The 25121-nt window shown below is 41.1% G+C and overlaps 1 protein-coding gene across 1 annotated transcript; it reads right to left on the bottom strand.

Moving 5' to 3' along the window:
• Positions 1 to 18523: 18523 nt before the first annotated feature.
• LOC104018574 (cryptic protein) lies at positions 18524 to 22995 on the bottom strand. Its single transcript, XM_087742333.1, has 6 exons — positions 22734 to 22995; positions 22194 to 22243; positions 21906 to 22079; positions 20903 to 21017; positions 20689 to 20798; positions 18524 to 18727 (listed from the first exon to the last, which is right to left on the bottom strand). The coding sequence occupies exons 1-6, from the start codon at positions 22754 to 22756 to the stop codon at positions 18603 to 18605; spliced, it is 597 nt and encodes a 198-aa protein (XP_087598459.1). The 5' UTR covers positions 22757 to 22995; the 3' UTR covers positions 18524 to 18602.
• Positions 22996 to 25121: the final 2126 nt, after the last annotated feature.

Genomic DNA, 25121 nt, shown 5'->3' with positions numbered 1-25121 from the left:
AAACACCTGCTTAATGTCATTAGCAGGGACCACAGAAGAATCTGTAAAATGACTGCAGAGTGCAAACCTTTGGAGGGCCTGAGGTGTTACTTACCTGCAGCAATCAAATTCTGCCTCGGTGTTCTGACTCTGTGCTGTTGTTCTTGTGTGGGAGAGCTGGAAATAAAAGTAGCAATCAGCTCATACTCTTACACAAGTAATCCTGGTACATTTTGCTCCTGTTTTGTCAGTCTGGCCCCTTCATTCTGTGTGTGTTTTTAGGCCTGATCTGTGTGTGGTTTTAGGCCTTTAGAGGAGGAGGTGAAAGGAGAAGACATTAAACACAATCAACAAGAACTTGTTAATTAAGTAAACATCTCATGACTCTTTTCTCTTTGATGCTAGAGAAAATAAAATCCAGAAAGACAAGTTTTTAAAGCAGAAATTGTACCGTGCTGTTGGGGTGGCTTTCTTTTGTATTCACTGTGCATCTGGTATTCACATCCTTCTAATTTTTGATTGATGCAATGGGAGTCAGAAAGTTGTGATGAGGGATTTCTGTCACTACTGGACCTTGTCCTCGCTGGCCCAGGTGCAGCACAGGCCACAGCAATTTTAGCAGCCCTCTCCAAGCTTCACAAATGCCAGAACGAAGCAGATGACTCAGACAGTAAGTAAAAGCCTGATCAGTTTAGGTGTCTATCTTCTCATGAAATTTGGTTGTTAACAGATTTTGATGTGTCTGTAAATATTTATAGTGTGAGGTTTTTAAAATCTGCCTTTGAAAACCATCGGACTGGGTCATTTAGTGGGTCTCGTACTCCAGAGTGAGACAGCAGGCAGGTGGTTCCTCGATGGACTGTCCTGCACCTGATGCCATGCATCTGTGCGGAGGGCCAGCGTTTCCCTGCTTCCCTGCTGCACATGCATTTATTTGAACCCTGCTATGCTGTGTTGGCTTCTCTGAAAGTGCATCTGGAGAAAACAAGTCTGCTTAGAAGTTTCTAGCCCTGCCTGCTGGATATGACACTGAGTGTCAAATTAAAGTGTCTGGGAAAAATTGTCATGACTGGACAACTGAATGGCTCAATTAATTTCACTGAGGTTTTCAAAACCATTTTTCCTCTCTTGGGCTGAGCCTTGGATTGGGCAGTGAGAAAGCAGCAGGGAATTGTTTAAATAACAGAAAAAAAATCAGAATTAAGTAGGAACTGGAATTCCACTTTACACACAAGAATAGCTTTTATCTACACTGGATTTTTCCTTTGAGTGCATTCTGGATGGTGCATATATCACATCATCCATGCCTGTAACACACAGTTGTTTTCTTTATAATACTTCTTATAGGACAATCTCAAGGTCAGTAAAGCAGCAGATTGAAGAGCTGACATGTTTTATTAGCTGAATGAAACTTCTTATTGACACCAATTACATGACATCTGAAACATTTATAGAGGTCGTTTACTGTTTATTGCAATCGTGATATTGCCTTTGTGACATAGACCAGAAAAATTAGATATGTAAGATCCACTAGTACCTTTTGGTAATTCTCTTGTTAGTTGCCTGCCTGCAGCTTTTTCGTGATTCTATTTTTCCAGGAATGTAAAGTTTTCAAGCAGTTTAAATTACATCAGGCTGAAATTTATCCGCTGGAGCTGCTAGATACACAGATGCTTTCCCATGGAAGTGTAATTAGCCTGGCTCCTTGCACTGCAGGAGGGAATTCTGCTACAAAGGAAGGAAAAGGCTGCTGGTGTCACCTGCTCTCTCTCTCAGCATTTCCATGTGTTTGAAACTACCTTAAAGTCCACATCAAATGAACGTCTATAGGGACCTGTCCAGAAAGGCTTCTATGATGATGTGTTGAATTTGCCTGAAAATTTGGCCTGGATGTTTTTCCATCTTACCACGGCACTGGAGTTAGGAACTCAATTGCTCTAGACACCCTCAGGCATCAATGTAATGAGTGCAGGAAAGAGGTTTTTGATCCTCTGTTAAAATCAGCCAACGCAGAGCGTGCTCCAGTGCACATGCTGTTTTAGCAGGGTTGGGGCTGTTCTACCCCCATACAAACCATGGAGAGAGAACAGTATCTCAGTGGGGTAATGCAGTCTTCTGTGTCTTTTTATAGCATTATACTTCCTATATAGCCAAATTTTATGTACTTCAGTTAGATAAAGTTAGATGGGATGAACTGGAGCTGTTGGAGACTTCAAACTTGCTGCTAGAAAATTAATGAAGGTCCACAGGGACTTTGCTATTGGTATTAATTTCCATAGGATGATGACAGATACTTTGGTAACAGGGAAGTAGAGAGCTAAGGCAGCATATTATTGGCATGGCTTTTTTTCTTCTTTTAATATTTACCAGAACACAAGCGTCTGACCCTTCTGTACCTGTGACAGAGGCAAATACTACTTCACTGTTTCCTTTATGGAAGCTCAAGTCTTCCCCAAGATCATCTTTGGATGAGTTTGAACAACTTTAGTTGTGAAGAAGGTAAGGTAAGAAGAAGGATGATTAAGGTCCCTATACATCCCTATTTGCTTTTAAAAGTAAAATTCATGGTCATGAATAAATCTCTGGTTGGAGTCCCTGTGTAAATACCTCAAGGATGGTGTAGCTGTACCCCTGCTGCACCCCAGCTGAACCCCAGTTTTAACTCAACTAAAACTCGACTTAGTACTGAGAATAGATATACTTAGATGTACTCACTTTCCTGTGTCAGAGGGAAGGCATGTGGCTGCATTACATCTCAGGGCACCTCTGTGCTGCCCTACAGTGCTTTACTAAGGCCAGTTAACCGAACTGAGAAGCAAACTGTGTTTTGCTGCTTCTTGGGTCCTGTTAAGACTGTATCAGTTAGCATTAAAAAGACAGCCCAGACTTTATTCTGTCTGGCCTGAGACTTACACGAATGTGGGATCTGAGGGCCCATGCTTCCTCTTACGTGTGTTTCCTGGAAAGAAATCTGATTTTAACTCTTGCACTCAATCCAGTGATGAAAAGTAATGTTGGATGTGAAAGGTTGTCACCAACATGTTTCTTGTAAACACTGAGACCCAAACTGACCATTAGCTCTTAGAAGCTGCCATTATCAAAGTCTCTGACTAAAACAATCCTCAGTGAGCAAAGATTGCTATCAAGATTACAAAGGTACCAGGTATGTGTTAAGTAAAATTTAAGTCATGGCAGATTAAGATCATGTATTTACAAGAGAGAGGGGAGTGGCCCCGGCCATTATACAGTAGCAGACATCAGCATCCCCAGCACTGCAAAAGCTCTATTAGTTTAGTTGCAAGACCTGCTATGTGAATAGTTTGGAGACACAGATCTGTCAGCTGTGAAACAGCCAGATTTGAAGGAGGGATGAAAGCAAGTAGAAAAGTTTTTCCGTTCCTTTTCCTTTGCATTAGTGCATATAGCTAATGCAAATTAGTATAGATGATAAATAGTTTTAAGTGTAAGTCCTATGGCCAATTAGACTACTTGAACTACTTCGTAGGTATGGACTTAAATGCCTAATATTATGTACCAAGAATTGAAGCTTTTGTCCATAGTTGTTGAAAGAAGACCACAGTGATTTCAAATGGAATAAAAAAAGGAAATGACATGTTGCATTGACTAAGAATATTTTTCTGAACCGGAAAAGAATAAATTCTTTCCTTGTCTATTGTGTACACATGGATTGCTGATGAAATTTTAAAATGTTTGGTGTGTCAAACATATCAATCAAATTCATGTAAGGAACCACTATATCCCTAACAAGTACCAAAAGAACCTTCACAAAATGTATTATCCAATGTCTTTAACTTGAAGGCAAATGTTCTTCAGTATAAGGTTGACCTATACTAAAGTTGCTTTGGAGTTGAATTAACCAGAAAATAATCTTAGCTGAGCAGGCGTTTAAAATCTGTCTTTGCAGGAAAATGAATACAAGATTTAATAGGATCAGAAAATTCTTCACAACTGTGTCAGTGTGTAGAGGCGTTCTTAAAGCACATCCCTGCACTCGTTTGAGCTCTGCTCCCTGGACTATCATCTTGTCTCCCTTTCTGTTCATCATATACACAGAAGTGTTAGTGGAGAGACATGGGTGGTGGTGACTAAATGCCCTGCTCCTGGCCTGTGTTTATTTTCCTCTTGTGATGCTACTCTGCAGCTGAGCACCTTACTGTCTGCATAGTGGAGATTAAGTCTTGATGGATGAAGCACACAGTTCAGATATGGGGGAAAGCTGCCAGGAGGTGGGCCAAGAATACCTTTGAAAGAAAAGACCAGTCTGCTGTTTATTACTCTAGCTACGAATCTGGATGGATCCCGTCCCTGATGAACACGACTGGCAAACTGGTGATGATCAACAAGGAGAAGGCTGAGGTACTCAACAACATTTTTGCCTCAGTCTTCACTGGCAACCTCTCTTCCCACACCTCTTGAGTGGATGGACCTCAAGGCAGGGTCTGGGGGAGCAAAGTCTCTCACACTGTAAGAGGAGATCAGGTTCGTGACCACTTGAGGAACCTGAACATACATAAATCTATGGGACCTGACAAGATACATCCCAGAGTCTGGAGGGAATAGGCTGAGGAGGAACCTGAACATACATAAATCTATGGGACCTGACAAGATACATCCCAGAGTCTGGAGGGAATAGGCTGAGGTAGCTGACAAGCTACTCTTCAAGATATTTGAAAAGTCATGGCAGTCAAGTGAAGTCCTTGGTGACTGGAAAAAGGGAAACATTGCACCCATTTTTAAAAAGGGTAGAAAGACCCTGGGAACTATTGACCTGTGAGCCTCACCTCTGTGTGTGGGAAGATCATGGAACAGATTCTCCTACAAGCTATGCTAAGGCACATGGAGGACAGGGAGGTGATTCGAGATAGCCAGCATGACTTCACCAAGGGCAAATCTTGCCTGACCAACCTAGTGGCCTTCTATGATGGAGTGACTACATCAGTGGACAAGGGAAGAGCTATGGATGTGTGGTGGCTTGACTCTGGCTGGATGCCAGGTGCCCACAAAAGCTGCTCTATCATTCCCCTCCTCAGCTGGACAGGGGAAGAAAACATAATGAAAAGCTCGTGGGCCGAGATAAGGACAAGGAGAGATCATTCACCCATTACCCATGGGCAAAACAGACTTGACTTGGGGAAATTAACTTAATTTATTACCAATCAAATCAGAGTAGGATAATAAGAAATAAAAACTAAATCTTAAAACACCTTCCCTCCACCCCTCCCTTTTTCCCAGGCTTAACTTTACTCCCGAATTCTCTGCCTCCTCTCCCCCAGTGGCAGAATGGGACAGCAAATGGGGGTTGCGGTCAGTTCATCACATGTTGTCTCTACTGATCCTTCCTCCTCAGGGGAAAGACTCCTCACACTCTTCCCATGCTCCAGTGTGAGGTCCTCCCACGGGAGACAGTCCTTCATGAACTTCTCCAATGTGAGTCCTTCCCATGGGCTATAGTTCTTCATGAACTGCTCCAGAGTGGGTCCCTTCCACAGGGTGCAGTCCTTCAGGAACAGACTGCTCCAGTGTGGGTCCCCCACAGGGGTCACAAGTCCTGCCAGCAAACCTGCTCCAGCATGGACTCCTGTCTCCATGGTGTCACAGGTCCTGCCAGGAGCCTGTTCCAGCGTTGACTTTCCATGGGGCCACAGGGTCCTTTGGGCATCCACCGGCTCCAGTGTGGGGTCCTCCACAGGCTGCAGGTGGATATCTGCTCCACCATTAACCTCCATGGGCTGCAGGGGGACAGCCTGCCTCACCATGGTCTTCACCATGGGCTGCAGGGGAATTTCTTCTCCAGCGCCTGGAGCACCTCCTCCCCATCTTCTTTACTGACCTTGGTAACTGCAGAGTTGTTTCTCTCACATATTCTCACTCTCTCCGGCTGTGGTTTCACTTGCAGTTTTTTTTCCCTTCCCTTCTTAAATATGTTATCTACCACCATTGCTGATTGGCTCGGCCTTGGCCAGCGGTGTGTCCATCTTGGAGCCAGCTGGCATTGGCTCTATTGGACATTGGGGAAGCTTCTAGCAGCTTCTCACAGAAGCCACCCCTGTAGCCTGCCTGCTACCAAAACCTTGCCATGCAAACGCAATAAAGGATGTCATCTATCTGGACTTCTGTAAGGCCTTTGATATAATCTCCCACAACACCCTTCTCTCAAAATTGGAGAGATATGGATATGATGGATGGACTGTTTGGCGGATAAGGAATTGGCTGGATGGTCGCATGCAGAGAGTAGTGGTCAACAGCTCAATGTCCAGACGGAAATCAGTGATGAGTGGTGTCCCTCAGGCGACCATATTGGGACCAGTACTGTTTAATATCTTCTTCAATTACATAGTGGGATCAAGTGCATCCTCAGCAAATTTGCAGACACCAAGCTGAGCGGTGCAGTTGACATGCCTGAGGGAAGGGATGCCATTCAAAGGGATCTGAACAAGCTTGAGAAGTGGACCCATGTGAACCTCATGGGGTTCAACAAGGCCAAGTGCAAGGTCCTGCACCTGGGTTGGGGCAACCCCTGGTATCAATACAGGCTGAGAGATGAAGGGATTGAGAGCAGCCCTGAGGAGAAGGACTTGGGGGTACTGGTGGATGAAAAACTGGACATGAGCCAGCAATGTGTGCTAGCGGCACAGAAAGCCAACTGTATCCTGGGCTGTATCAAAAGAAGCATGGCCAGCAGGTTGAGGGAGATGATTCTGCCCCTCTACTCTGCTCTGGTGAGACCCCACCTGGAGTACTGCATCCAGTTCTGGGGTCCCCAGTACAAGAAGGACATGGATCTGTTGGAGCGGGTCCAGAGGAGGGCCACAAAAATGATCAGAGGGATGGAACACCTCTGCTATGAGGAAAGGCTGAGAGAATTGTGATTATTTAGCCTGGAGAAAGAAGGTTCAGGGGAGACCTTATTGTAGCATTTCAATACTTAAAGGGGGCTTATAAGAAAGATGGGGGCACAGTTTTTAGTTGCCATAGGACAAGGGGTAATTGTTTTACACCAAAAGAGGGTAGATTCAGACTCGATATAAGGAAGAAATTTTTTACAATGAGAGTGGTGAAACATTGGAACAGGTTGCCCAGAGAGGTGGTAGATGTCCCATCCCTGGAAACATTCAAGGTCAGGTTGGACAGTGCTCTGAGCAACCTGATCTGGTTGAAGATGTCCCTGGTCCGTGCAGGGGTGTTGGACTAGATGACCTTTAAATGTCCCTTCCAACCCAAACTATTCTATGGTTCTATGATTCTATGATTCCAACTGACAACAGAGGATGAGGACTGCTAGGCTAGGCTTCTGCTAGGCTTGCAGAAGAATTAATAACCTCATTAAATGAACCAGCAAATTGGAAACTTCCAAGTACAGAAAGATTATTTATGTCTGGAACAAGATATGTAGGCAGCAGGAGGCAATATACATTTCATTTTCCACCTGTGTTTAGAAATTGTCTTGAAGGGAAGACTATTCTTGTCAGTGTTCATGTCATTGTCACTTCTGATCAGGACAGCACAGTACCCCCTGGGCTTCACCACTCAGCAAAGAAGATGTTTTCTGCTCTGCTTCATGTTCAAAGCAAATCTTTTTTTTCCCCCGCTCTCCAATTATCTCTGTAGACTAACTGCTCAAAGTTTCTGGCCATTATGTTGTGTATATGCATACAAATTTACCATATCAGTCTCTTCTGGGAAGCTACCTATTGTAATGTTACAAGAGAACCTGGCCCTAGTGGACTGTATTATGTATTGGTTGCCTTCTGTCTTTGAATACAATTAATGCTATACATTTTGACTTTCAAGAAGGGAAATCAGGGATGAATCAGACTCTGACTTTCTTGTCAGGGGAGTGCTTCATGGGTGAGGGCATTGGATGACTGTGGAAGTTCCTAATGGAAGTGCATTAATTTGAGTGCTTTGAACCAGTAGGGTAAAGACCTGAAAGTGTGGAAATCGCTGAGAATTCCTTAATTAGGTTCTTCTCTTGTTATCTTGGTCTGAGAATCTACTCCATTTTCAAACTGTGCCACGAGTCATGTAGATATTCTTGGGGCCTTGGAGTCAGCAGCCAGAATACACTTTGATGAGTCATGAGTGCTTAGCACCTCTGAAAATGAAAAGCCACATAGACAAAGGAGACTGTTGATGCAGAGAGTGCAAAAACTCCCTCTTACGTGCCAGTGTTAAGGTAACTATGTAAAGCAATGGCCCTATAAAAGAAATAGGCCTGAAATAGTAACCTTCTTCAATATAATGTAAGCCCCATGAAATCAGTACCAATGGCTCCTCTGATCCTGGCAAGAAGGCTGCCAGGGCTGAGAATGAAGCTTGAACCCCTTGTAACTTCCCCATTTGACTTCATATTCATGATCTTGTGTAGGCAGTTGAGAGACATATGTGATCCTCATCACAAAAACAGATCTTGTTGATGTTCATCTTTTGCAGGTGTCTTTCCAGTGGTCCTGATGCTATTTCTAAATTGATTTTTTGAAGACTTTAAGTGAGTTGACTATTTTCAAGGACATTGAGCCTTTTTGGGGAATTTGATTGGAGGTACCTCCCCTTCACCCTGGTGAGCTCCTATTATGGTCCTGGAAAGTGACTGCTCTTATGTGACTACTTCGTCCTTTTCTGCTGTGGTTTCTCCATTAGCTGGGGCTGAAGTTATCTACTAACAGCTGTGTTAGTCTGGGTCCTTGAGCTGTTCCTCTAACTAGCTGCACTAGGTGACTACATGGACCAAGGTAAAACATGTAAGGTTATATGAAATGTGCAAATCTAACACTCATGTTAATGACTCGTTCTTCAAGTCACACATGCCCTATATCCTATGACTTCACATCTGTCCCAATGATATATTCCCATGTGTTTTGTACGTATCTCAGCATTCCTGAACCTCACTAACCAAGAGGAAAGGACGCTCCAGGAGTTAGTTCATCATGTACTATGGGGAAACTGACCTCTCCTTTCCAGACCCATCTTCTGGAATGGATTTCCAGGCTTGTGGTTTCTGTACAGCCAGTGATGCTGGAGAAATTTGGGGTTACTTTTTACCAGGTAACTGCAAAAGTGATTAAAAAACATTAAGTCTCATAGATTATGGGTTGTTATTCCTGCCTGAATCACAAATGCTGGTGGATAATAAAAAGGGGACCAAAGAAATGTGCTGTAAGTCAGTCTAGGAAGAAACATAGACCCATCAACCAAAATTAAATCCTACCCACTATCTATAGAATCATCTGTTGCAATAATCAGCCACAGCTGAAAAATCCCTTCCTGTTATGTCATGTTTCTGTTGGTGAGATTAAGTATGAGAAGTAGCATTTACAAGGCTTTGAAGTATGATACTGCTCCTGCATTTCTTCTTTCCTGGATTGCTCCTTAGACCTGCCCTTAAAAGAAAAGTTACTCAAATTTTTTATTTGATCAACTGGCTATCAGAGCTGATACTTACCTACCTTATTTTCAGGCTGGTCCTGAAACTCAGCTCCCTTGGCTTTTCTTGGTGCCTTTTCTTTACAGAAGGGGTAGAAATCAGATCTCAGATCTTTCAAGTTTAAACTGAAGTTGTAGTAGAGGGTGGGCTGTGTGGGAGGTGGTTCTCCACAGATCTATGAGCGCTTGTCTGCTCCATGTGACAGCTAGAGGCATTTTGGGCAGAAAACACTTTTATATTTGGAAACTGGGGATGAGTTGACTATGCTATTTGGAAATGAAGGGGTAGCACTTGAAGAATGTATATGGGTTTGCAGGTAGATTTTGGCAGGGAATGAATGGGTAGTGAGGCAGTATTATATAAATACATGGAAGTCTCTTGGCAGAAGAGATACATATCTGTGTTTTTTGACTGCCTTTTGTTTAATGGTGACACAGGTGTGGTGTTAGCCTAGCTGTACCTATAAGGATTTTGTATGAAGATAGAAAATGGGCATACAGCATAGGCTTTTCCTCAGGTCACTAAAAGAAGGCAGTTCACTGCCCAGAGCACCATACAATTTTTCCTGACCTTAACGTTTCTGTGATTTGGGGTACACTGGCATAACTAAAGTACCAGTCTCTTTTTACTCTTAATTCCTGAGAATGTTATCACAGGCAGAGCTGTTTACCCATAGCTTTTTCTAAGGTTAGAGCAACTTTAGTTTGCCTAGCAGCAGTTCTCATCAGTATTCAGGAGCAGAATGATACAGTAAAGGAGATCAGGCAGCATATACCACAGTACCTGTTTCAATATATTTTGAATTATTAAAGAAATATTTTTATTGTAGCTAAGATAATCACATATGCAGAATATCAAGGTCAGTGCATGAGAGTGTTAAGGAAAAACAATAAATGCAGCAGATGATAACTAATTTATCTCTTGGGAATGTTATTTCATGCACTGACACATTTTCCTCTTTAGCATCAATCTATAAGGCTGAGTTCTGTGAAGTACTTTAATTAACCTATCATCATGCACTTATTTATGGTGTCCCCAAATGATATTATCAAAATACAATAGTCTATTCTCTACCTCTACCATATAAAATGTTCCAAGATCTGAATATTTATACAAATAGTGATTTTTGAAAACAAATATTTTCAAGCCTATTTTGTATGTGTATCTTGGCACACTGTCAAACTTTAACTGCCAGCAGCCAGGCAAAGCATATAGTCTTGAAAAGTAACAAGTCCCTGTTACTTCTTTTCATCTGGCTATCTGATAAAACTCCTTTAAAATTAGTATTCAGCACCTCAGAATCCATGTACACAGGGCTGGTATAATTTGTCTTTCTGACACACTTAACCCAGCAAGTGAGTTCCTTGGTCTCTTTGATAGAACAGTAAGATTAAAGGTAATTATTTCACTTTCTGTAAGTCTTAGCATAGTGATACAAGAATCACTTCTCTTCCCTGCAGTAGGTCGGATCACGCTTATTTGCTTGCTGCAAGTTTGATTTAACAAGAGTGGAATGATGATATGAAAACCACTTGAAAAAATAATGTATTACTGCCCATAACTTTAGTTCTGTGATAACCTTTATATAATTGCATGCTCCTTTTTACCAGCCTCAGATTTTCTTTTTCTTAAATGCCTCGGAAAAACTGTCTGTCATTGATTCTACAGTGAATGTAAAACCAGCCTTTGCTAAGTGCTGACAGTATGCTCAACCTTAGTACATACAGGGAGATACACGGTTTGTAGCCAAAGTAGCAGATAGTAGCAGCTTCGTCTTTTGAAAATTACATTTAAAAAACTGACACCTTGCATTCAAATATTTGCTGTGGTTTGCTTTGGGTATGTTAGGTTTTATCAGTAGTGTGAGGCTCAGGAAGTCATTCATTAGTGCTATAGTCAGTCTCACACTTGTATCTGACTGCAAAGTTAAGAGTCAGTGTTATTAACTTCTAATGATGCCATCTCCTGGTGAGTGGTGCCTGTGCTGGTGGTGTGATCTAGGAGCAGTACAGAGACGATGGAAAATAAGCAGCAAAACCAACAGGGCTGATAAAAACATGACTGAAGTAGGACTGTGTGCACACTAAGGGTTTTGCCTTGGAGTATGGAGTCAGACACTGTGGTGACAGATACTTTATTAACTGTCAGAAAATAATCCATCAGTTTTTGTCAGTTGCTGAAGGCAGTTCATTCTTCCTATGCACTTGTACAGTGCCTAGCACAGCAAAATCTCAATCTTGGTCAGGGCTTGTAGGCACTCTACTAATAATATAGCCATGTTTTGACACAGTGATGTTGCTTGCAGTTCATGTTCATGGCTTTTAATGTTATTGCTTGCAATGAATCAGTGCACAGATTGCTAATAACGTCTCATCTTCTTCGCTCCATTTCTTTGTGCTTTCTTTCTTCACTTGTAACACCTTCAGTGATTGCGGTATCAAAGCCTGCTCCAGAATTGCTTTCATTCACCAGGTACGTACGTGCACACACCAACATGCATGCAACAGTGCCAGTTCATTGGCTTGATAGACTTTTAATAAGCACCCTCTCTGCAAATATTGGATGAATCTAAATTTTTAACACTGGTAATAAGTGGCGTTTTTGTCACCTGGAGAAAGGTACACTGGCTGCATTGGGGCACCTCTGTGTAAAACAGTGAAAATGGCCCTGTCAGTTCAACAAAGTGATGATGTTGAGTATCATCCCATGTGATCCTGTGAGGGATGAAGTTAATGGTTATTCTTGCCTTCATAATGGACAGAGCTTGCTGCACTTTTCATTGTAGTGTATATTTTCATATCTTAAATGATGCCTATATCTTTTTTTTCCTGGAACTTCTACAAATTTCAATATCCCTTACAAAGTGAAGATGGCAAAATGGCATGTAACATTCCATTAATGGTGTCACTACTGCCAAAAACATAATTACATTTTTCTCTTGTCCCCATGGGATATTGTACTTTTTATATACTGTAATGGGAATTCATGAGCAGATTTTCTGCCCATTAACATTTAGTTCTTTCCATTGTGTCTGCATTCCAGGTTGCTGTCTTCTTTTGAAAATAGGACTTGCAATCTTTCTAACTAACTAAGCTATTAGCATTAAAGCAGTGATTATGTAGCAAGTTTTGGCTTGTCTAACTGCTTCACTTTTGTTGCATGTCTCTGCCACATCCCTGTGTCAGTAAAGATGGTTTAGCTGGAAACTAGGCCAATAAAATCAGAAAAGAAAATTTTGGATGGCTATGCAAGTGAACCTGGCTGACAGCATGGCTGTGCCTGACACCAGTACAAAGGGGAGAGTAGACACATCTTTGTGGTCTTGTTATCACCTCAAACTACTTGAGAAAGTTGCAGCATTGGGCATATACTTTGCACCTGGAATTAGCATTTGCTACCTAGTTTTATCTGCATAGATCATTCCCTGTTGGAGCTGTTGGACTGGAGGCTGGCCTACATATATTTCAGCACTGATGTCTTACTGTTGAACTTTTGCAGTTGTTTTTGGTTAGCATCACTCATGACAGGCATATCACTAAGAGGATATGCTCAGATAAAAGGAGAACACAGCATAGGAATGTACTGAATTGGCTTTTGTTGCATGCTATTGCACTGCTGGAGGTGTACTGCATAGCATTTCTGCACAAGTCTTTTTTTTCCACTGAGTTGCTACTTACATGTCCACACAGACAGAGCTGGAATATATCCTCTGTGAAGAACAGGGGAAGGCAGAGACACAGAGGAGGGAGGAGACTCCTACATTTCTTGTTTCCTCTGAAGACCAATGTTAAAAGCTATAGGAAATTTCCAGCTGTGTTACCAATATACATCATGAATGGTATTGACTAAATTTAGCAAACCAACACCAGCATAGCAGACAGGAAAACAGAGCTCAATTCATTTTCAGCACCACATGGCCTTCATAATCTACCTTGAAAGCTAAAGACAATGTTTACTGACACTTTTGTTTTCCAGCTGGGATTTCCTCTTTGTACAAGAAGCAGCTTCATTACTGGTGGTGCATTGTACAGGTTTGAGGTGAGGAAACGTAACATTGTGACTGAAAGAACAAGGCTGACGTGTAAAGCATAGGACTTGACAAGTCTGTTAATCTTACTTCTTTTTTTAAACTTTTTGGTCCAAGAAACAGGCTTCAGAAGAGCTCATGTACAAAGTCAGGTGGGAAGGATTTTTAACACCTATTCTTTTTGATCCTGACTCTCTGCTTGTTCTGTTTAAAGATGCTCTTGCAAAGATTGTCTTTCCAGCATTGTACCACTTTTTAATCTTTAATTAAATTTTTCATGGTACTCCTTTCCTTACTCTTTGGAAAGATGTAATCTTGGTGATATGAAAACAGGAAGCACAACTTTCCCTACAAAGCTTTCTAGAATTTGACTGGACAGTTTCTGTCAGTACAGGAGACAGAACTGTCTGTTTCATTAGTCTATATACAAGATTTCCTCTTAATTAAAACCTTTTGAAATGCTTTATGAGTAGGATGAGTCACACAAAACTTTCTGTTTAGTGGGAAGATAGAAATATCATATTGAAGAGAAGGGGCAAAAGACACACTGCTGGTAAGAGATGCAGGATATTACGTGCCATGGCTATAAAGGAAGTTAATGCTCAGCACTGTTGTGCTGTCTGATGACAGAAATCTCTGTATGGATGGGTTGAAAATGCCTCCCATAGTCCTGCCAGACCCAGTCTGGGGCCTCATAGGTCGTATGTCTATTTCTGCTCACAAGTCTCTGTGCCTAGTGAAAGGTGACCAAGTATGCCCCAGACAATGTGTGAAGCTCAGAGAAGTATCTCATCTGGCAGAAAAAGAGATCTGCTGAGTCCACGAAGCCAGCTGCCAGGAGGCTTAGCCAGGAAAATGTGCCTTCTCTAACTAGTGGGACTAATGCCGATGCCTTTCTGGCTGTTTGCTTTTGAGCCTTTACCAGTGCTTCTGTCCTGGTGGTACTTTCCCAGCATTTCATCCAGAAGTTATCATACAAATATCTGAGCTGAAGCCTCACAGGCTGGTTTATAAATTGTAGTTTTGTAAAGATGTGGTTGGGCTGCAGCAGATGAAGACAGCTGCTAATGAAAGCTATTTCTGTGCCAGCATGTACCTGAAGGCAAACGCTAGGCCCAATATGCATAAGGCATCTGGTTTTATTCCAGTGGCATACGGCAGCTTCACGCCCTTAACAACAAGTCACCCTCACAGCAGCATCAGCCAAGGGCAAGGTCAATCAGCCAAATGTGGAGGGAATTACATGTTTTAATGTCTCTCTGACCGAGAATGTACTTTGTAAGCACAAGGAGTACTCACGACACTTGGGTAATTTTGCAGAGCATAAGTATACTGCTGCTCGGTTGTTGTTAAGTCTCCCACACTCATACATGACTGTGCTGTAAAAAGGTGAGACAGGCAGTGAATTACAGACGATGATTGCAGGGTGACTAGATAGGCCTCCACAAGACATACGCCTATAACTTGCAATTCACAGGGCTGCTCAGTACATGAGCCAGCCTGCTGTAGTATATCACCCTTCCAATAAATGGAAGCCAAAATATAAAGTTGCTATCTACTTACTCAGACACATGAAACTGGTGGGTGTAATGATCCAGACACATAGCTTGCTGATACACTGCTAGAGTCAATGAAAGATGAATAACGAAATGTGTGGGGGTAGACCTCAGCAATCTTAAATACACCAATTAAAAAAACCAACTCTGGATAAACAAGTGTGGGAAATTACTTCTGATTCTGTTTTGGCTGGCCGGGAAAAAAAGGCCTTTTTCACAGCTGTAGGTGAGGGAAAGCTGTTGGCATCTATGGGCACCATTAACTCTTCTCAAGGATGACAGAAATTCATCTCTCCTTGCTAGGAATAAAGTCACCTTGAGAAATAACCATCAGATACTCAAGAAGCAAAATGAGTGACACTTTCTCAGCATCTGGTGCCTGCAAGTTAGTTTTTCAGGTTTGTATGAGGAAACCTTGGTGCACTAGATGGCCTTTATGCAAAACAAATCACTTCCTTTAAACAGGCAGTGTGTTTAGGGCAGATGGCAGCATCCTCCTGTGGACCTGTGCCAGGCTGCGGAGCTCCAGCTCTGGGGACTCTTGGCTGCAAAGGAGGCAGCTCCCATCACCATGCTGCTCCCCCAGTCTGGGGTCCTTATCAGCAGCATGCCCCGAGGAATGGTGGAGGCTGGAGTGACTGCAGGGGTGAAGCCGCGGAGGCTCGTCGCAGGCTGCACCATTTGTTTTAGTTTTGGAGTCAACTGCGAGGAGCGAAAGGTCTAATGGCTCTGGGGCCTGTGAAGCATTTGATAAATATTTCTCTTTGAGGGCCTTCCGCCTGCCCAAACGTGGCTGCATATAGGGAGGGCACATGCATGAACTTGTGGCAACAGATGTCTATTTTGCTGGGACGTGCCATGTTTGACAGAGTGGGCCCATAAAGATTTAGCATGAGGCTGGAGAACAAGCATCGCTGTTTGCTGTAAACAAACCTTACCGAAGTGCCTGTAATTGCAGTGTTAGAAGATTGGCCAGGCCTACATGGTAGCAGGGGAGGAAAATAATGCTTTGTTTTATCTGTTCTTGCAAACAGCTGGAGACAGATAAAAGCGGAGACAGCTTTAACCTAAGCAAAGATGGTGACTATGTGCTTTCCTTTGTTCCTCAGTGCTTTCTGTTTTCTTCCTTCTTAGCTATATTTTTATTTGCGAATGAGACTTATGCATGGGACAGCTTCTGAATGCTTTTTCTTTTTTTCTTCCTCTTTTTTTCTTTAACCTAAGGAGATACCTGTTTCTCCTCAAACTCAGCTCGTCTGCTTCAGAGGTATGCAAGAACAAGACTCTGTGGTCTGTTCTGCCTACTCGTGGCAACTTCCAGAGCCCTGACACAAAGACCAGACAAACACCTTCCACAACTAACCATCACTGAGGACATGTTTTGCCATAGTATGGTAGATGTAAAACAGTCCTGAAGTAATCATTTTCAGATTTTCTAGTAACACAGAATACAAAGATAGAGAGAGAAAAGGAACTGTTATCTTAAAAACAAACAAACAAAAACCTTCCATCACTTCTTCCAGATACACAGGAGCAAATTTTCAAATCCTAGCATTCAGAGTGAGCAGTGATTTACACTGACATTAATTAGAATCACTTACCGAGCTAAGTTCCCCATGAAATGCTTTGAAACTGTAGAAACTGTACCTTGCTGCTTCTAATTAGATGCTTTGGACTGATGTTTTGGTACAGCAGGAAAATGTTGCTTTGCTAGACTTTTCAATTGCTCTAATTCTTCAAGTCATACCGACCCAATAACGTACAGCTCCATCAGGGTGCCTCTTGCAGGCACATAGGCTCATCTACATAAGGAGTCATTCCAAATCAGCTTTTCCTGATTAAATCTGCTGTGGATGTTACTGCAACTGAAATAGCTCTTCTGTTGTAAGACCTGTATTAGACCACTCTTTCCTTTTGTTAATTGCAACCTTTTATGGCTCTGTATGTTTTCTGCAGGGATAAAAAATAAGTATTACTTCAGATATATTTTTACTGTGCTATGTACTTTCCACGTATCTTGCTGCTTTCCTTCAAAAGGTAAAGCCTATTTGGAGCACACTAGAAGCTGTATTGCCTACAGAATTCTCAGGTATACTTTATGGCAAGCCAAGATGTTTTCACAATGGCATTCCTGCAATTTCAACATGTGATAAATAAAGGCATGAGTATTTTCCTCCAGCTGTTCTCTTTGATATTTAATTGTCCTAAGCTGGTACCTCCTTTTCAAAGTCTGTGGAAACACAGGCATATGGGTGTGGACGAGTTTGTGGGAAATAATGAGAATGGGACTGTTTCTGGTCTACTGTATCTTATGTGAAGAGTGAGAAACTTTACTGTTTTCACTCAAGTTTAGGGTGTGAAAAGGAGCAGTCTGAACCCTTTGCAGTATTTAACATGAGTAAGTTTTTAGACAATGGCTCCCTATAAAAATCTGTTACCGAATAGTCATAGATTCAAAGGCAGCCACAATTTTTTGTCATTTGTTGGTGATGCATCCTTCTCTGCTTAATGTTGTGGTTTGTGACACCAAAGAAATTAATAAAGAAATTTTAAGAATTAAATATATTGAACTTTTTAAAGTCATTAAGGATTTTATACATTAATGATGTCTTTTAACAAAATTATAAATCAGATTGTTTCTATGTGATAGCTCCACGTTCAAAGAATGAAGGTACATTTTAGGCTTCTCTTTACAATTTTTTTTTAAACGAACATGTTTCTGATGTTTTATAAACTTACATTACAAATGCAGTTACATGTTCCAAACATTTTTTATTTTACAGCCTAGAAATACTCATATTTATATGGTATATAAATCAAGACAGATTTCCTATAGAAAAAGTTTAAAGACGTTGCTCTTTGCTGTCCTTTTAAAAAGAAAAGAGGAGCTCATATTTCTAGGATGTGAAATAAAATAAACCTCCAAAAGACAAATAAGTATCAGCTATGTGTTCTTAAGAAACATATGCTTCCTGCCTAAGGTTATACATACATACGATTTAGCCATAATAAATAATAATAAAAACTGAAAGAGTATATAACTTTTAGAGTTCTGTATATTAGGGTTTGAAATATACCTACCCTTAAAACCCTCCTTATCTCTTCAAATTTCAGATTGTTCATTCTACCCTGCCCTTTTCTTATTGTTTTGTTACAGGATATAATACAATGACAAATGGTAGGTAAGAGTTTTCAAGTTTAAATAAAGCCAAACATAAAAGCTCTTCAGAAATGAAATCGGATTTATTTGTTAAAATAGTTGTACTGTGTACAAAGGAAATTACTGTAATTTACAATATTTAAGGCATAGAACATTGGGTGTTTTTTGCTTCCACTGGAAGAACGGTATTTTAGAACTAAAGAACCATTAGAATCAGATATTGATAGTAGTAATAAAATAATAATATAATAATAAATACTTCACATTTATATAATCTGAATTTATAATAATCCAAGTGTTTCAGCATTAACTAATACTTTTTAATCTGCCTCCAACATGTAGGTAGAAATGTCTTCTGTAGCTTACAGAAGAAAAAAGCTGTATGACTCATGGTGAAGGTTACATCAACCCTAAGATATTTGTCTTTGTCCAGTTTCACAACTGCCAGCAGCAGAGCTCCAGGAGGACAGTGAGCAGGCAAGCGAGTGCAAACACTGTTTGCTGTACTCTTAGCCCATTAGAATATAGTCTGGTAATTTCCTCCTTTTCTGATTTCAGTTCTAAAAAAAAAAAAAAAATTCAAGAAAATAAAACAGTTAATGAGTAAAATATGTAAATTTTTAAACATAAGGATTTTCAACATACTTTGAAAGTCCTCCGACATCTCACAGGTACTTAAGTTAAAGGTATCAGCTGTTAAAGCCAATCAAAGAGGCTGTTCTCAGGGGGAAGATGTGAATAGGTGCCCCATCAATGATCGTTTGAGGAGCAACTGATAGCACTTATCAGCTCTTGCAGGCATTAATCTCAGAATAATCAAAAGTAAATACCAAGAAAAAGCAAGAGCAAGATCTTCACAAGAGGTATGCACTCAAGTCTGCATGTAGCCTTTTAACCCTTCCTTTAACAAGAAGGGGCTTCATTTATTAGCACAAACAGAAAGCCATACTCTCATGCATGTGAAAGCCACTGGGTCCCTGCTCAGAGGATAAGCAGATGATTCTCCACTGCCACTTTTATTGCCTTTGTTAAGCTAAGCTCAAGAGTAGTAAGCTTAAGTTGTTTTTACCAAGCACGGTGAGGCCTGTTAGGTCTTTTGCTCCTGTAATGGGAAAAAATGGGGAAGATTCAAAGGTGAACACCCAAGGGAACTTGAGCATTTAACTCCTCTGAAGAGTTTAACGAGCAAGTTGGGTGCCACACATAATTAGTCAATACAGAAGACTTCAAGGCAAAAGTAGTTTTGGTGGTATGTTTTTGGTTTTAGTGGTGTTTGTGTTGCCTTCCCCCCCCCCCCCCCCCTTCTTTTTTGTCTGTGGTTGCCAAGATAGAAATGTCACCTTTCTTTCGCATTTCACTTCTTTGTGGGTTTGTGGGCTTATCACACAGCAGGGCATATCCTGGGGACCCAAGAGGCTCAAGTTTTGAAATTTTTATTTACTTCTGAGTTGGTGGTATAAGTCAGGAGTCACAGCTTCAATGCACCGCTATTCAGATAGGAATCTGGTCAGGAAAGAAGAGGCTGGTATTTCCTTGGGGTGCAAATGAATCTTGAAGCTATTTAGGTCTGTTGTGATGTTGGCACAACTGAAGGAAAGTATAGTACAACAAAGAGTGATATTGAGACATCATGGATGGAGAAGGGCAAGAATATTTTGCACTAACTTTGCCACTGGAGATAAAATAATATTAAACTCCTATTAGTCATCTCAGAGTATTGAAAATAGTCTGGATCTCAGTAGCCAGTTATCCATGGAAAATAGTACCTGTAAAGCAATCCTTCAAGTTTTTATGCTAGCTGATACACTGTTTTCAAAAATACTCAAACCTTTATACAGGGGTTTTCACAGGCTGATGTATAAAGACTTGACTTAAAGTAATATAGTGCTTTTGAGGAGACTGGGTGCTACTACTTTACACTGATCAGGACTATGGGTACACATTTTTTGTGGCCTGTGCTCAGTCTTAGAACGCTGTACAAGAATATTTTGAAGATTAAGATACAGATCTTAAAATAAGGTTCAGACAAGTTTTCTGCCATTTATGTGTTAAGTAGCTTATGCAAGAGCATTCAAGTTTTCAGTACTTGTTTTTCTAGTGTAATACTGGTTTCAACTTCCACCACAGCAGTTTACACTGCTGTCTTTTGTCTTTCCTCATCCAAGAAACATTTTTGTATGCTTGGATGTAGTTGTACTAATTGTGCTCATTAAGTGGGAAGTCATAGACATGTGCTGGTTTTGCAGAACAGAGAAATATTTAATCCCTGTAATTTTCAGTTAAAATGGGGGAAAGTTTCCTACTGCACAGGATTATAAAGATCTGAAAGTATTTTACATGATGTACTATAGAGGCAACAGCGATATTATTTACTGTCTCACTAATGCATTCTCTGAAGCAAAAGAGGCCACTGCAGAAGTCTAAATAAAGCACATACAGCATCCTTGGAGCACCCCACCTTTGCAGAAAGCAATTATGTTACCCACAAGATAAAAATAGTTGATTTAACGCCTTTCCTTACCACAATTGTCGTGCATGATTTCTGAGAGACAGTTCAGAGTACCATAGCCACACCGACACAGCCAACAGCCCTTCAGCACCCAGGCGCCATGGGCAATGCTCCCGCAGTTGCTGTCAAGGACAAGGGAGACATTTGGTACGTCCCTGATTCCACCACAGAAAATAACCATCCAGAGCAGCTCACTCACTCTCTCTGGTTTTTGTCTGGTTTTTACCTTTGCCGCTCATCATGTTCACAGTATCTGCCAGTGAAATGTTTTAGGCAGGCACAGAAAGCCCCTAGGATACAGGTCCCTCCATTTTGGCAGCAGTGTCTGTTCAGTTTTTTACCTGCAAGACAATATTATAGAGGTTACCAAACATCCCCAGGGCTCTGAACCTCCCCTTTTCCTCACTCGTTCTCTCAAGTCTCTCCAGTTGCCAAAGGATCTTAAGGGTATCTAGTTTTATTGTCTTTAGAGACAATAAAATTATCTGCCTGTTAGGAGTGTTTGTTCAGTTAAGCCTGGTTTGTTTAGTTAAGGATTAGAAGCAAACTACTAGGGATTACAGGACGGTCAAGAAGCAACGCCCGTAGGAGCAGCAGCAGCACATATTCAAGTGAAATATTTCACTGATGGAGGCAGGTTTCAGTCACACCAAGAAATGGGGCATTGTTACTGGGCAGTGGTGCTTATTTCTGAAGAAAGGAGGCTTTGTTTCTGGGAAGAGTTGCTTAGTTTTGAGAGGGGAGGGGCGCGCTCTCTAAGCCTTTCTCAGACTCCTGGGATTGAGTACCAGTCTAAAACTTTATACATGTAGGAGGAAATATAAGCCTGTCCTTGTTTTTTTTTTTCTGTTAGTGCTGTTGCCTTCAGACAGCTCAAACTTTTTTTTTTAAATTAAATAATTTCTGTTCATGAAATATGGTGAATTTTAGAAAATGAACATAATTTTACAAAATGTTACAAACACTTTTGCAAATCCAAAGGACCAACCCCTTCTTAATTCCTAGTATCCTTCCCTGTTTTCTGTTACCACCTTTTGCAGGTAAGAGGTCTGCGGTTCTACCTTAAATTTTAACCACCATTTCCTAGGCGGCCACGGGACTAATGTAAAGGAGTGGCCACAGAAAACTAACCGGCTGGACTCTTCCAGGACAACAGTCCAAGCATTACTATGATATAATATTTTTAAAAGCAATTTTATGGCATTGTTTAAATAAATGATGTTACCTACTCTCTGTAATCCCAGTGAAAGGCACAAATGCCCTGGAATTCTGTTGCTTTCTGCTTTCATAACTCTGATTCATGTCACTGAGAACATTTATAACAGTCTCTTCATTCTTGGGCTGCTGCTTTTGTGCTGTGGCATTGAGACTTTTCACATCTTCATGTTCTTCTTTTTCACGGCCTTGACAAGAAGTGCAAATATGGAAGAGAAGGGTAGCTTGTAATACAGCAATGTATACTGTAAATGTACAAGTGAAATCCGGGATGGTGGGGGGAAACACAAAATTTTTCTTACCTTTTCCTAAATGAACAGCCTGCCACACCAGAGTCACAGTGAAAAGAATTCTACAAAAAACCAAAGAGCTGAAATAAATCTGTGCTAGTAAGACACAAAACACCAAAATGAAGATGGGTGGGAGGGAGCTTTTTCAAAGCTTTATCAACCATTGATAATGTAAACTATAAATACTTTATGCCAGCAGTAATTCGAATTAACGCATCAAAAACCTCAAATTAAGCTTGAAAATTGGGAGGTGGAGAACAGGGACATACAGATTAGGCTTGCTTCTGGAAAGCGATGGATTCCATACATTTGCTGGTTAACAAACAGTCAAAAATTTCTCTTTCTGTACATTTCTTTACCACAACTATGCTGTTGCCAGTAGTTACAAAAGCAGCAAAGGCAAGAGGAAAACATTAGCCTTCACTTCACCCACAGGTCCAGGTACATTTGTTCCTTTCAGCTTCCTGGCCTGATTATCAACCAAAAAAAAGCACTGCTAAAAGCAAAAGCATCCTTGGCTAGAGAAGGGCCTGGCAGCTCAGGCAGCCTTACCTAACATGATTTCCCCAGTACATTTTCCTGCAGCCTGAAACACCCGTGAGATCCTCCAGGAACGCTTAAGTAGAAGCAAGAGGTCCAAAGCTCCTCACTGAAGGCTGTTGCATGCAGCAGTCCTCATACCATACACGGCAACAAGTGAAGGAGAAAGGAGGGTGGATGAAACTTTTCTGTTTCTGTCCAGCTTATAACAATGTCGAAAAGACATAGTTCCCAGTTGTACCGCTTGCTGAGCCCTCAGTGAGGTCCTGGCAGGCAGGGACCATCTCTCCAACCTGGGACTCTGTGGCCTGCCCCTGATTTACATGCACTGCTGAAGGGTGGAGCAAAGTGGAGGCACCTACTCCTGGGGACAGACTTAAGGGCCCACGACCACAAAAAAGCCCAAGACAGGAAGATCTCAACTCCAGTTTATTTCTTAACATAAAAAACCTTGTACCACCACATACTGCATGGGGAAGAAAAAAACTGTTCTGCAGAACTGCAATAGATGTATAATAAACTGCAGCAGGTATATAATGAAAGTTGAAAAGCCTCAACTCTACCTACATGCCTTGTCTCTACCAGGGTTTTCCACAGGCGGCTCTACTTTATGAAACTGTATCACTTTGCAGCACTGATAATCCTTACAGTCTGCATAAGAGGTTTCTACCAAAAGTACTACAGAAACAAATATAAGGTTATTGACAGAGGTTTGTTGTCTCAAAAGAGCTGTTCATAAACTCTTGAAATACCTTTTGAAACTTTTTTACTATTAGTAAAATTAGACCCATTAGTGCATATTGCTAGTCTGGATCCATGCAATATCAGCAGATACCTAGATTTAACTTACCATGTGCGCTGAAATGGGCTGGGACCACTCACACAACTTTAGTATGGCTCAGCAGCATCAGCAAAACGACGTGCAGCTGGACAGTGGTAAGAAAGCAGCTTTGGGCAGTTTTTTCTCAAATGGCTCTACTTGTACCCCAGAGTGCACGTGGCCTTTACCTAAGTTGTAACACAAAACTGCAGCGACACAACTTTGTTTTGTTTTGGGGGGACATGTGGAAGAGGGATGCTTTCACTATGCCACTGCAAATCAATCAAATTGTACCATGGCTAGATACATGATCACATCAGACATATGGGTCAGACCTTCACTGAAGAAATGGCTGTACTGGCTAAAGACATTGTCATGTCTTCTTGTTTGTAACTCCCTGTGGCTGACACTTGTCAGCTTTGCCTGATCTAAACTAATGCTTTGGAATCTGTGAACACCCCTCATCCAATGTGGTACAAAGGCTGGCTTAATTTACAAAGAGTGATGTCCAAATTGAGTCAACCTGCTTGGCACTGAAGCAGATGGATAGTGTTCTGAGGACATGCTCTTTCATGTCTCCAGTGGAGACACTGATCTTCAACAAGAGGATAGAGGTGCATGGCTAGAGATGTGAAATGGCTGTTTGTGCAGGGAATGCTTGCAGGGAGGGCTCTGCTGGGCTACGTCAATCTTAGTGGATAAGGCATTTCTAGCGCTGGTACAACTGTTGACTCCAATTGATCTAAGCTCAACCGTTTTCTTGTAGGCTAACTCCTTTAGCTTCATGGTAACTTGTTTCATGGTATGTTCCATGTTTGTTACTAGTTTAAATTTATTTAGATGAAGCTATTCTTGTTCCAGACTTGTACTGAAATACCAAGTCGTTTGGAATTGAGAGTCTGTGATGTACGTTTGTGTGTAACTCAGTTAAATCAGCGCTAGAAGAACTTATATGTTAACACTTGTAGGTAAGATATATAATAGAAAGAATGTTATGATAAAAATCACAACATGTTAATTCAGGAAGGGATTTTGTTTTTCTTATCTTAAATAGCAACAATTTTGAAGAGACGGATTACTCTCACCTTTATGCTGTCTGCCTCTACCTGCTGTGATTAACAAGAACTTCTAAACTAAACATGGGTTAAGGTTTAGGTACTTGCTTAAAACCTATCACATGTGTTCAAGTACTGTCATGACAACAGATGCTGTTCTGAATTAGGACTGTGAGATGTTTCACACAAAATGAAACAGATGTCATTTTTGCGTGTATTCACAAAACATGTATGTTTGTTTTATCAACATATGAAAATGCTTAATTGTGGAAAATACTTACAATCCAAACAACTCATGCTTTCATTTGAGTTCTCCAGGGGTATAATGGGGTTAGTATTTTGAGTTTAAAAAGAAGAGCTGTAGTTACATTTGTTCGCTGTTCTTTGTTACTATATTAGGAACAAAATATTAATTTTCAGTTTAGTCTAACTGGTAGTATCACTTTAAGTTACAATATTCATATGCTGAAACGCCGTCATTTAGCATCTAGTTTGCTGGTTTTCCCCTTCCCATAGATCGAAGGC

This window comes from Nipponia nippon, unplaced genomic scaffold (assembly GCF_047370975.1).
Source record: "Nipponia nippon isolate SJK-2023a ecotype South Korea unplaced genomic scaffold, ASM4737097v1 scaffold_8, whole genome shotgun sequence".
Lineage (NCBI taxonomy): Eukaryota > Metazoa > Chordata > Aves > Pelecaniformes > Threskiornithidae > Nipponia > Nipponia nippon.
Note: the sequence above shows the minus strand (reverse complement) of the source record. Positions and strands in the feature narration are given on the sequence as shown.

Coding starts and splice junctions, on each gene's coding strand:
- LOC104018574 (XM_087742333.1), bottom strand. CDS start 22,756: ATGTACTGGGGAAATCATGTTAG. Junction 22,080..22,193: donor GGCTGTTCATTTAGGAAAAG/GTAAGAAAAATT, acceptor CTTCTTGTCAAG/GCCGTGAAAAAGAAGAACAT. Junction 18,728..20,688: donor AATCATGCACGACAATTGTG/GTAAGGAAAGGC, acceptor TTTTTTTTTTAG/AACTGAAATCAGAAAAGGAG.